Here is a 13,403-nt window from a genome sequence, read left to right as displayed (position 1 = left end):
TAGTCACAGAAAGAAAATCTTCCTATGCATTCTTTTTCATATAAACATCACATAGGCAGCTTTAATTTTGGCACATTCTTACTTCTGAGTAAGACTGATCTCCTTCGAGTGGATTTGTAGCTTTAGCACTATTTTAATCTAGGAAATAAATTTCTATACTACATCCTGTACTTTTATCATCTAAAGACATATGGCATGAGGGGGGAAAAAAATCATAATCATGCTGTATGCCAGTTAACTAAAACCTGGTAATATTCTAGTGCTGATCCTCAGAGAAAAATATAAAACTGCTAATGCTGTGCAAATCTGTTAACCATCTATAGAGGCTATGTACTTTTTATCAATGGGCTGCTACATTTTCCCTGTACTATTATAAAATCTCTCTCCACAAGGTCAATTGAACCATAGTTTTCCCTATAAGTAGAGATCAAATGGTTCCCTACAGTGGAGACAGCAGCTCTTTGGATAGTAATGCTTTCTTCATGTTTGTTTTTCCTGCAGGAAATCATAAAATACATTACTGACAGAGACACTTACTTGATTTAAAGTAAGATCCTGCTCTGAAGAGTGACTCCATAGAAGACTATGTTTATGTTTATTGCCTCTCAGTGACACTGTAACAGATAATTGTTTGAGAAGGAAAAGATTATCTTTTCTTGAATGGTATCTTCCAAACTCATCCTAGACTGACTTTTCCCTTTCACTGATCACTACCAGTAATAAAGATACTGCAGAAGAAATTATGCCCTCAGAGACACCCACACAACCCCATTCCTCTCTACTAAGGCTGTGCAGTTATAGTTTGGCTTTCTCTCTCATTGCTGTGACCTTATCCCATCTCACAACATAAGCAACTTGCAGTAGGCAATCACAGTAAGAGTTTTCAAATTTCTGCTGTATTGTAAACACGAATACTTAAAACGCATACTACTGTAGGAACCACAAGCATGAACACTCAGACACAGCACCAAGGGATAGCTATGTAAAACTTTAAACTAGATGGACAAACTTTCAGTCTGACATAGGACACTGGTGTCTGGACATAGATTCTCATATGCCTTGTGTAATTCAGCCATTTGGAGTCACTCCTCACTTTGCTCTGAATGAAGGAGAGAGAAGAGAAACAGTTAATTCTTTCTTTCACCCACATCATATATTCTGACGTGATTTTCCAGTGCCTAGTCAATATGTCTTTTCTTATTTCTGAGAGTACATCAGGCTTTCAGAAGTTGCTTCCATGGGCTCAGAAAGAGAGAAACAGGAAGCATAACAGTCAGACAGAAATTCTTCTCACAACCATGGAGCAGCCCCATTCTGAGATGAAGCCAAATCCATGTTGGTGAAAGAATAGGTGACAGTGACAGAAAGAAAATCTACAATCCTCTTGTCTTTTACCATAACCCAACCTCATGCCAGAACATATAGCTCTGCAACCATATGCTTAGCTTTTGTTTTGTTGTATTGTCCTGCAGCAATGAAGATTTATCCCCCATGCTCTTCTAGTTTTGCGTACAAGGATGTTTTTCCCCCTCCACTTTCTCCTCCAATCCACCCAGAATTCTCACACTTCTGGTATTTTCTCTGTTGAATGAACATTTCCTCCCCCTTCATTCTGCTGTTAACTACAAGTGCTTAGGGTGCCATACTATAAGTCACAAAACATAGTTGAAGGAAATAGTTTCCAAAGGGGAACTATTTCTGGTTCAGACCAGTTCAACAATTTTCACAGCACGAAGTTCACAGTATAACCCAAAACCACTTGTATTGCCTCAGATGAAAGGAGTCTTGTCTCCCTACATTTGCACATCTACCAAAGGTCCTATAAGAAGAAATGCTGGCTTTTTTCGTGCTGTTCTTTTACTCACTAAAATCTAACTGCTCATCAGTTGGGCATGCTTTATCTATCCACCCCACGTACAACCAGTTGCAGCGGTACTGCAGACATTAGCAGCCTTGATTTCAGCGTCAGCTGTGCCAGGCTGACCAAGGGGGTAAGCAGGACATGCCAGGTACACACTGCTGATGAATCACAGCTGTCACCCCTCCACCCAACCTACTTAAAGGCAGTCTGCATTATTCCCTGGGATTCAATACATTACAGTGCAATGGAGCATCTTTGCTCTTGGTACTAACAGCACTGAATGAACTTGTATTTAACATCATGCAAATACAACTGAAGACTTCCTTGAAGTTTCATCCAAAATAAAGTATAAAATACCAATGCGATAGTGACAGTTCTTGTGCCACTGCCATACTTTTTTTTTTTTATTCTTCAAATACCTGTATCAACAACAGAAAGAGCTGGACAGATTTTTGAGAAGAGGTCAGTGTGTTTCAGAGATACCAAACCATTGTATAGCAAAAACTGCATACATCCTATGCTAATAGCTCCTCTAAGTTGAGGCTGGAAAGTGTGCTGCCTAGCGATACGCTCCAGGGCACGGTAAGGACTGACTGAGGGGAAAAAAAGGGGGGGGGGGGGGGGGGACGGGACCCTGCCTCCTTAACAGCAAGCAAACAAACCACAAAATGATAGCCTGCTGAGAAAAGTTTTGAAAGCAAAAAAAAATGTATAGCTTAAAATTAACTTTCAAAGGCATTAGGAATACTAACCAATTCAATTGTGTACTAAAGGACTGAAGAGAAAAAATATTTTAAGTTAAATTTCAGTTAAAAACCCTGAACTTCATTTCAGCATTGGTATTGCCACCTCAATTTTCTGCACCAAACTTGTCCCAGCGAAAGATTCTCAGAGACAAATTTGAAAAAGGGAAAAGTTAGCTATGCTTGATCAGATGAGATTTCCAAGTGGTTACTGCAACAACACTATAGATAAAAAGTATTTTTTTAAAAAGCCCTTTCAACTAGTGCAGTATGGAAAATTTTGTAAACTGACAAATTCCTTTTTAATCACCCTGTATTTTGGACACTTGCTACTTTTACTTTACTGTTACTAGTATTGACACTTGTCTTCTCAGGCCAACCAAAGCTCTACTGCAAAACCCATGCATTTAAATAGGTGGTGTAGCCCTACAATCAAGAGACTCTTGCCCTACTGAAATAAAGCATAAACCACCTTTTTTCCACTGCCAGTGGGTTTTTACTTAAAAAAAGGTGGTAGCAGTGGTGTATTTTTCAACAGTGTTTAGCATTCCCTCAGTAGTCATGATCTCTATTTACAGTTGTGCCTGTCTTGATAAGAATCATTACATTTTCCCTCCTCTCAGTTGTCAGTGCTCAGGCCTCTCCATAATATCAAGTACCTAGATTCTTGAAATGACCCTGTTCCAACCATCACATCATACCAGAAAATGGTTTAACAATACAAATTACCTTTCAAAATTTACACAGAAGCAAAGAACCGATACAAAAATTCCCAATGCAAAATATTTCCCTTGAAAGTAGACTTCCAAACAAACACGTTTACTAACAGAACCAGAGGAGATTGCTCACATATCTTCACAAGAGCGTGTGATTTATAGGCAGACCAGGAGCTGAAAAATCAAGCATTTCACAAGGTTAACAAGTTTGCCGTCACACACAGTAACACTATAAAAGCAAGAGATGTGGTTCTTATTTGTCCTTCCCCTACCCTCCCTAACTAATCTATTCGGATAAATTGTCATGGCAACTTGATTTATACACCAAGGATACTAGCAAAGACAAGTCAATTCCCCCTGGAGATGTTGTGAATAGAAAAAGTCCTGCCCATTCTGATGCTGGCAGAGACTAAAGCTAAATGCCCTTTGCTGTTACAGGCTCACCGTGTACTACCAGAGCAACTTCTCCCCACAGTGTTACTCCCTGCCAGACACTCTTGCTTAGATTGCAGCCATGAGCCTCCAGTTCATGTCAAAGGCAAGACTGCATCATTTGGAAAAAGTCCTCCCTTGTGTACTTTACCAGCTTTTACTACATGTTAGTTGAGTTAAAAAAGAAATCACAACTTTCTGAAATTAAGAATTCTTTAAGAATTAATAGTGTTTTCCTTATTGAGGAAGCACATACATTTACTGATTGTTAACTCAAGTGTTTCAGTAAAAACTACAGCTTCTTGTTGGATGACAGCAGTACAAACCATATTTCTTTCAGATCTCTTCACAGTCTCTTCAGAAGAGTGAAAATCATAGAACAAGTTCACTTTTTTTTCTCCTCCACCTGCAGTCACAACATTTCATGTAACTTTTTTTCTTTTTATATATATACACACACACACACATATATATATACGAAGACAAGCACTAATTTTGCAATATATTTAGTGTATCCTCCTTCGGTAAAACAGAAACAATTTAAGAGAATTTAAGAGAACTATATTAATGTATGTTGCATATAAGCTCTCTTGACACAGACAGTAGCATAAACAGTTCCACTCCATCAAGTGAAGTCCTAATATGACAGTCACGTAAACTATCCTCTATTGGCTACAAAGGCTCTTAGCACCACTGATCAGAGCATCCAGCCTGCGCCTCTAACATCCCTCTCACCAAATGCTGTACCTAGCACGTGCAGTGGAGCGCACTCTTTCAAAGAGACACCGGACTTGCTGTGTGTACTGAATGTAATGGATATTCTCCTATGACTCTCAGTGGGATGACTGACCCTCATATTAACAACAAACACAGCCACCCTGAAGAACATGTAAACATACTGAAAGAGGGAAGATATAATTCTTCCACCAATTTTTAAGAATGCTTTCTTTGTAATAGAAAATCCTTTGCACGTTCAAACTCGGCCCTAGAAGTGCAGCAGGCAATACACAATTTAAAAAAAATAAACACATACCACAGCAGATAAATAAGCATTTATTAAAGTTCATCTCAAAACAAACAAAAATAATAAAGGACATTAAGGCATCTTGTAGTCAGTAACCATTCATATAGTAAAGATGACTTCTCTTTCTGATACAAGAGAGCAGAGCAGGGGAAAAAAAAAGTTCTCCCAACACATCTGGCAGAGTGCTGACTTCCACTGTCGCACCACTCAGTCAGCAAACCCCTCCAAGGAATGCCCATTTCTCCAAAGAAAGAGCTACAAAATCCCAACACTCATTGAGACACGTGCAAGAAAGCACTTTTCCCTCCTCTCAGACATCGAACCGTCTGTAAAGATGCACACTGGAGAAAGACTAACAGATGGATATCGCAGAGAATAAAGACGACATACTTCTGCTATAACCACTCATTTTTGAGCAGACTAGAATATTTGGCCTTGCTTTCGCTAGTATTTACTATTTCAGCCAATAACTGGTGAAAACCGGACCACAAGCTCTAGTCTATATTGCAATGTAACAATTTTTATGTTCTCCTTCTACGTTCATATTAGATAAACAAATGACAAAGGTCTTGTTTCCATGGAATAATTTATTTTGATAAATTATGCTGTCAAGTGACCAATCACTGTTATAGTGCTTTTTTCTTCAATTGGCATAAGAACATCAGGAAATGTTTACAGTATCATTGGGTTCACTATAACAGGATTTTACTACAGAGTAAAATATAAATTAATAAACACTGCATATACGACTATTCACTTCACCACATTGGCTCTCTATATCCTTTGTCACATTCTAACCTTCATTTAAGGCAAGTTTGTTTTTTTTTCCAAAGAAGACCACATAGTCTCTAGATAAACTTGTATGATTAGGTTTGCGAGTTAGGAAATTGAGCTTTATAAAATGTTTACTTCAACAAATATGAAAGTTATTAAGAAAAAGATGGTGACCCAAAATTGCACTGTATTAAAAGGTGGAGTTTCCTTGTACCAAAGTCCTTTATTCATCATCTTTAGAACCAGTTTTGCTTAACTATAAAAGAGACACAAAAAGAAAGTATTCAAAGTTTAGACTGCCATTCCATTTATTAGGAAACAAGAACAACATTATCTCCATCTTACATAGAACATATGTATATTTAATTAATAATACAGACTGATTTTGCTACTGTACCAAGAGACTGAAAAGCATAAAAAATTATTTCTTTAGCTTAAACACTAAATGAGCTTATTTCCTGAACGTGAAAGTTGATTTTAAAAAAACAACACAAAACCCCAGAAAAATCTCAGGGTACTGTTTCTATTTAATTTGAAGACTCCGTTACCAGCTCTCCAAAACAAAAAAGATGAAGTAATGGAAAAAGTATCTCCACACATCTCTGAGAGAATTCCCATATAGAAATTTACACAATACAAAAAGAGACATTAGCTTACTATTTCTCACTTTTTAAAGCTAAGTTTATAATTATTAAATGTAGTGCATCTATTGTGAAATCTATCTGGAATCTAAGACATCCACTACAAACAGCCACTTTTAATTCAGAAGGACTCTGCCCAAAACCACCATCATCATTTAGTTGCTCTTATTTAACAACTGGAACCGATGTTAGGTCTTAACACCGAGAATTACTTATAGTTGCGTAAAATAAAATAGTTTGTTTTCAAAATTGTCAAGCAGCTATACTGATTTCCACTGAATCAGCAAAGACAAGAGGGTGGAAGAAATCAGTGCTGAGGGAGCAAGTAGAAAAGAATTATTCACTGGAGGAGCTGCGGCAGAGAATGCTCTGCACGCTTGCAGGAGACAGCAAGGTGCTTCCACTTGGGACAGCTCCCTTTTTCTGCTTACTTATCCATTGCCCTCCAGAACCTGGCAGCACCACTAACTTTATTTTACATCTTGTTGCCATATGAAGACAGAATATTTGCAGTGCATTTGGCTAGCAAAGCTCTCTCATCATAAAATTAAAATCTAATCGCTTAATAAATAAAAAAGAAATACTAAACCAACAATGTTCAAAGAGGAATCAAAGTCGTTCTGACTCTAATATTCAGGACTAAGCATTTTAAAGCATTTGAGAAATATGTAAATTAGAATCCAAAATGAGCAACAGTTTTTACTATTTCTTGCAAATCTTTTTAACATTAAAAAAAGATAACTTGAAAATACTTACATGCTGGACGCATATAGAAATGAATCGGACACCACAGTCAAATCCAAACAAAGTTAGGAAGAAAAGCAAGAAAAAAAAAATCAGATTAGCTTTCTTCATATACAAGTACAAATTATTTTTAATGTACATACGCAGTATTTTCATAATACTGCATATAATACAGTCACGTTACCTTAATTACGTCCACCCAGTTCCATCCTCGCGGAAGCTCCCCTTTGTTATCTGCAGCACAAGAGGTTTTATTTTCAACACACAAGCTAAGGGGAATCTTTATCTTTCTTTAAAATCAACACACAAAATTCTAAAGATCCAAACCCCTTCATTTCTCCACTACAAAGCCATGAGGACAAAACCAGATATATTAATGTCTTAAACACATCTTGTTCTTCAAAGTAATTCTGTTTAAATAAAAATACCTCAGTCCATCTGACATTTAATTTACAAGGCAACTCCAACATGAGCTGGGCTGACCAGCCATGATGCATTCTGTCAAAGAACAAAATTTTACGCAGCTTTTCCTTTATATGGTCAACACTTAATATGCCAATTATACATTAGGTTAGGCAAATTATATGCAGAAATTGCTATCACAGGGTACAACTTATTGCTGCAATAGGATAGTATTATCCAGATCATTATTAAAAATTAAGGTTGAACACATGAAAGTCGTCAGCAGGATCAGCTGAAATACTGAACGCTTTTCAATCAAAAATCTACCTTTCATTGAAAGCATAAAGTATCTGCAGAAGCACCTCTATTTTGAGGATACAAACTAAATTAAATGTTTTATTTCGGGTTCCAAAACAAATACTTTCATTTAGAAATTACATATTTAATACTGTGAATTATTTACGAGGGCCCATCAACAAACCACGTCTTTCATTGAAAGCGCATTTTTAGAAGTCCCAAATGCTCTCCTCCCACAAGTATTTTTCGAAAATTTCACTTTTGTCACAAATTGAAATAAAAAAATAAAACAAAACCAATAACATCTTGAAATCCTTACTCGATAGAAAGTTGCTTTGGCCAGAACTAACATCTCAGGCAAGAATAATTCATCTAAAACAAGCAAAACAGAGACCACAGACTTAAAGTAGTTAACCTTATAAACAAATGACTACTGATTCTGACTCTAGCAAGATGTCACTGCTATAAAATTTGGATTCTCATACTGCTCAAACAAAACAATATTATTGTGAACAAACCTGTTTTATCGGCTAGTTTTCGTTTCTGGGTTTTGGATAACTGCTCCTTTTTATCTTTCTTCTTACTTGCTGGCACATCAGGAGTTCCAATTGTAATACTATTGCTTACTGAAGTCTGAGAAGGATAAAAATGGTTAATATTTTGCATGTTAGTTCCACAGATACCTCTGTGTGTGATTACTGAACCTGACATACTGAAATATCTTGACTGTCAGAAAGAAGAATGCTGTCAGCAGTCTGCAGCTTTTATCAACACATAATCATGATTGCAGTTTTAAAAAACATGTGTTGGGGACTGGAATTATTCCCTTTCAGAGTTGCAAAGGGCACCTCTTACACTTTTTAAATTTAATCATGGAGTGTGATTTAGTCTGAAGGGATTCAGACTTCCCAAACATGGAAGCCATTCCTTCTTCCTCAAAGCAAATCTGCAGCACCACAATGACCACTAATGTCCTTACACAACACAGAAGCCACAAACAGACCCAGCCTGACTGACTGAAGACGCTGGAGGTGCACTTATGCAATCCACTGCATCTCAGGAAGGTTGCAGTAATTTGCCACCCCCAGCAGATGTCTTTAATTTCCGTTTCAGCTCTCTTTAGTTTTGCTTCTGCTCCAAGTCTCCATTTTTATGTTACTCCGTGGGACAGAACTGCAGCCCACAAACATTTTGATATAACAGCAAAATAACAATTAAATATAACAATTACAACCACAGAGCATTGTGGCACCGTACTCTGTGTGTCACTGTCTAGCCACTAACATGTATACCCAATATACTGATTAACAACTTAAAGGCAGAGCTATGAAGTATTTAGAGTTGTAACAACCATTTTTTGCAGTTTTAAAAGCCAGAGGTTAAATCTGAATTTATCTACTTACCACAGTGTTAACAGGCTGATTTTCCATGAACAACTCTTTATTATCTTTGGCATATTCAAAAAGTGTGTATGTCATAGCAGTTCCAAGATTCGCTTCAACTTCTACCATTAACTTATCCAATATACTTTGTTTAATAGCTGAAGATCTAGAAGAAACCATAGAACTCAACTACAATCTAGACAGATGAAGAAAAACTTGTCAACCAAAAAGCCCCCATATATAAGGCTAGGGAGTGAAGCTTTCATAAATACTTACATTGTGTTGTTGAAGAAAGCATCCATTGATATGACTGGTGCTGTTTGTGGATATGTTTCCGGCCAAGAAACTTCTATTAGAAAGGCTTTGGGATCTCCACTTTCACCTATCTGAAGGGAAAAGAAAAACTTGATAAATCAGCAGCTTCCAGTCACTTACTAACGATTACAATGCCAATATGCAAGTCTTTCACTTCTTTAAGACTATCCAAATTCCTTAAGATAACAACTATTTTCATAAAGTTATCAGGTAGAAAATAAAACTGTTGTCTAGAAAGAGTATTAAATTTATGACAACAATATCAACCTCTACCCTGCAGTTTTCATCCTAGGAAAAGCAGCAGAAACATTCAAAGCTGTCTTTATGGTTTTTTTTTTAATCGCTTGGTTTTAAAGCTACTTTGTAGCATCTGCAAGCCAAATATTATACAATCATATATGAGAACAGAAAAGATGAAGTCTTCTTCCCCCTCCACGCATCTAAGCTCAGAGCAATATCAAAACAAACCACAAGACAGCATTGAAATAAAGACAACAATAAACTAGTGACCTAAGATAGCAAAAATAATAGATAAGAATTTCAATATTTATGTCTCATCCCTACAGGTATTTTATTTCACTATAAGAAAGAATGAGTAGTACAAGATTTAAGAAATCAGTAGAATGAGACTGGATAAAAAAGCATAACATTAAAAATGGCACACTTTAATACAAATAATCATGCACATGAAACACAATTAGTGAACTCAATTACAAACACAATCTTTACAATTATGTTAAATTAAATAAAAAACAAATACTTTTTTTAAATTTAAAACTAGTACAGGTGCTACCAGAGGTATACTATAGAAACAGAAATAACTGTTTCACACAAGGATTTGGAAGACTAGTGCAACAAAGTTGGTTAAATCCATATTCTAAAACCACATGAAAATTCTCCCTTATTTCCCTCATTTTAGAATAGGCAAAATCTGGCTTCATCAAATTATGTGGAATGAAGTGTAGCCAGAAAAAAAGTCCTGATCAAGGTAAGGCTACTGTACTTCAAAATTAAAAAAAAAAAAAAGAAAGAAAAGAAAAAAAGTTGGTGCTTTTTTATTTACAGTGTTTATTTCAGCAGAGCGGACTGACATTCAGAAGCATCTGGTTTAGAGGTGAAATAAATAAATGATAAATAAATCAGGAATCTGCAACATTTATCAAGACATCGACCGTGTTGCAGTCCAGTTCCCACCGCTGCCAAGAAGAGAACTGGTGGTACGGTTTACAGAGTTCTTCTCTCAGTGTCGTGGTTTAACCCCAGCCAGCAGCTAAGCACCACGCAGCCGCTTCCCCCTCCCCCCTCCCAGTGGGGTGGGGAGGAGGAAAAAAAAAGTAAAACTTGTGGGTTAAGAACAGTTTAATAACTAAAGTAAAATAAAATACACTACTACTACTAATAATAATAATTGTAATGAAAAGGAATATAACAAAAAAAGAAATAACACCCAATAAAAGACAAGCGATGCCACAATTGCTCACCACCCGCTGCCCGATGCCAGAGCAGTGATCTGCCCCTCCCGGCCAACTCCCCCCAGTTTATATACTGGGCATGATGGTCCATGGTATGGAATACCCCTTTGGCTAGTTCAGGTCAGCTGCCCCGGCTATGCTCCCTCCCAGCTTCTTGCACACCTGCTTGCTGGCAGAGCATGGGAAACTGAAAAGTCCTTGGCTTAAGATAAGCGCTACTTAGCAACAACTGAAACATCAGAGTGTTATCAACATCATTCTCACACTAAATCCAAAACACAGCCCTGTACCAGCTACTAAGAAGAAAATTAACTCTATCCCAGCCGAAACCAGGACACGCAAGAAAACACTATCTGCACACTGAGCAAATCCATACAGAAAGCTGCGTGACCATGCTCCTTCTTGCCAGTGCAAGCTAAGAATTGGGTAGCCTTACCTGATTACAAAACAGCTGTATTTTGTGTGAGACATGTGCAAGAGAAATGAGACTAAGAAAAATGGCATACTAATTCTTTCCACCTTCTTGTACACTTACTTGCACTATGCCTTCTCATAATACAAATTCTTCTTCATGGGAAAGATGCATGATTGCCTTTGTCTGATACTAAGTTTTACAGAATTTAAATTGAGTTCTAACTTTTGACAATTATTTTTCATCTAATAAAAATTAGCAATGAGCAAAGCTAGTAAAATGCAGAATAATACACTGTAGACTTGTAGGCATGTCACATTTGCTCTTTTGAGGAAATTAAATTTACTAATAACGATCCTATCAGTGAAGGAAGGCTGCACTTACATGGATGGGATTCAAGTGCTATTAATTAAATCGACTTATCTCATTACAATTACTGATGTTATTCTGAAGTCACTTGAGAAGTCACAAAAAAGTTATTTTATACGCCTCCTCCCCATTACAGGAATATGGTATTTTCAGAAGTTTCCCTTCTTTTCATCGCTAAAGTTCTCTGGCTGTCCAAAGATCTGCCTCAGTCCATGCCTAGATGAACTTCCAGGTCTTTAAATTTGAGAAAGCTGGCAAGAATTTCATGCCAGAATCTAACTGCGTATCTCAAGCTCAGCACTCCCTGTATGTCTCTCCTGAGCAGATCGTATCAGTGCACATGCCCAAAGCATTTTGTGGATTTTCTCTTTAGCAGGTAGACAAGGCATGTCAACTACCTCTGGACAAGAGACTAGAACCTTGTAACTGAGCAATAAGGAAGGTTTAGAGCTTCACATATAAAAGTCTCTATAAGTGACATTTCTGACCAGCTAGTTTAAGCATTACTCAGCATGCTGGCTCCTTCAGCCAGTTTGACAGTTCTAGCTGTGCAGTACATAGATGTGTAAGTAGGATGCCTAGCTAAGGGATAATAAACCCACACTGGGAGCAGGTTCCTAAACACGAAGCATTGTGCTATCAAGCACTATCGTACCAAAGATCCTGAAACAACGGCCTACAGATATAGCCTTTACTGCACATCGAATACCCATCTGTTTTAGAGAAACCCTTGTACGTCAACTACAAGACAGCAGAGTAACTCCAACGCGAAGCCTGCGCTGCAGCGAATTGCAGACCTTCACCTTGCCGTACCCTGTACTGGAAGGAAACCGGGCTAAGCTCCCTGAAGCACAGATCTCCCTCGTAGATAGAGCGCAGCGCTTCCAGCTCCATCTGCAGCAAGGGGCAGAGAAGGGGGTTACCGATTTCAGCCCGAACACGAAGCTCGCACCCAACCGCGGTCGGTTTGCGAAGCTGTGCACGGCCCCGCCGGTTTCCCGCCCTCCCCCCGGTCCACCCAGCCCCACGCCGCCCGGCTCCCTCCTCCCCGCCTCCTCGCCCGCTCAAGCGGCCGGCTCTTCCCTCCCGCTCCCCGCCACCCGGGCTGACCCCCTCCAAGGCCCCTCTCCCCACACGGAGGCTCCCTCCCGGCCTCGGGTCCGCTGCGGGGGAGTCTCCTGGGCCGGCTCTCCCTCAGGCAGCGGCGCCTCACGGCCTCCCCGCCTCGCGCGGGCAGGGCCCGGGACTCACCTCCTGGTCCTCGTTGGCCGCCATGGCGCGCGCTGCGGGGGAGACAGCGCGCGGAGACCCCCCCTTCCCTCCCTCCCGCCCCCTCACCGCCGCCGGGGCTGGGCGGGCCTGGCTGGCGCGGCGCGGCGCAGCCCCGCCGGTGTCGCACGGGGAGGCCCGAGCGGCCCCGCCCGACGGACACACCTCCCCTGAGGGCAGCACGGGTCACCCAGTCGCTCGCTGCTATTGGTCCCCCCCTTCCCGTCGTCACCTCCTCCCTGTCTTTCCATTGGCCGGCTCCGCTAGTCTCCCCTCTCTTCCTTCTTTAGCTAACTGGCTCCTTCGCCAGTGACGTACCTTCGCGGGCGCTCCCTGACTGGCCCGGCGGTGGAGCGGAGGCGCCGATTGGTCGCTTCTGCTGCCCTTCCGATGCCCGGCGCTCGCTTCCTGAGGTAGCGGCCCTCCCTCGCCCTGCCCGCGACGCCTCCCGTGACCCGCGGCCGCTCCCGGCTGGCGCTGCCCGGCGCCGAGCTCCAGCCCGCGGCAGTGAGCGGCGCCCCGGCGGGGGACGGGCCCGGGCCCGGCGCCG

The 13,403-nt window shown here is 40.1% G+C and overlaps 1 protein-coding gene across 2 annotated transcripts; it reads right to left on the bottom strand.

Annotated features, from left to right (window-relative positions):
* Positions 1–4,789: 4,789 nt before the first annotated feature.
* RWDD4 (RWD domain containing 4) lies at positions 4,790–12,885 on the bottom strand. 2 transcript variants are annotated; one of them, XM_050896053.1, is made up of 8 exons: positions 12,836–12,885; positions 12,398–12,478; positions 9,293–9,402; positions 9,038–9,182; positions 8,153–8,267; positions 7,120–7,169; positions 6,948–6,950; positions 4,790–5,806 (listed from the first exon to the last, which is right to left on the bottom strand). In XM_050896053.1, exons 1-8 carry the CDS (start codon positions 12,857–12,859, stop codon positions 5,774–5,776), a joined length of 561 nt encoding a protein of 186 aa, XP_050752010.1. In that variant the 5' UTR covers positions 12,860–12,885; the 3' UTR covers positions 4,790–5,773. The 2 variants fall into 2 exon arrangements, with proteins under 2 accessions (XP_050752010.1, XP_050752009.1); XM_050896052.1 differs by lacking the exon at positions 4,790–5,806 and having other exon boundaries at positions 6,002–6,950.
* Between the last annotated feature and the right edge of the window lie 518 nt (positions 12,886–13,403).

The sequence above is a fragment of the Gymnogyps californianus genome, chromosome 4 (genome assembly GCF_018139145.2).
Source record: "Gymnogyps californianus isolate 813 chromosome 4, ASM1813914v2, whole genome shotgun sequence".
Lineage (NCBI taxonomy): Eukaryota > Metazoa > Chordata > Aves > Accipitriformes > Cathartidae > Gymnogyps > Gymnogyps californianus.
This window is presented reverse-complemented; position numbering and strand designations above follow the sequence as displayed.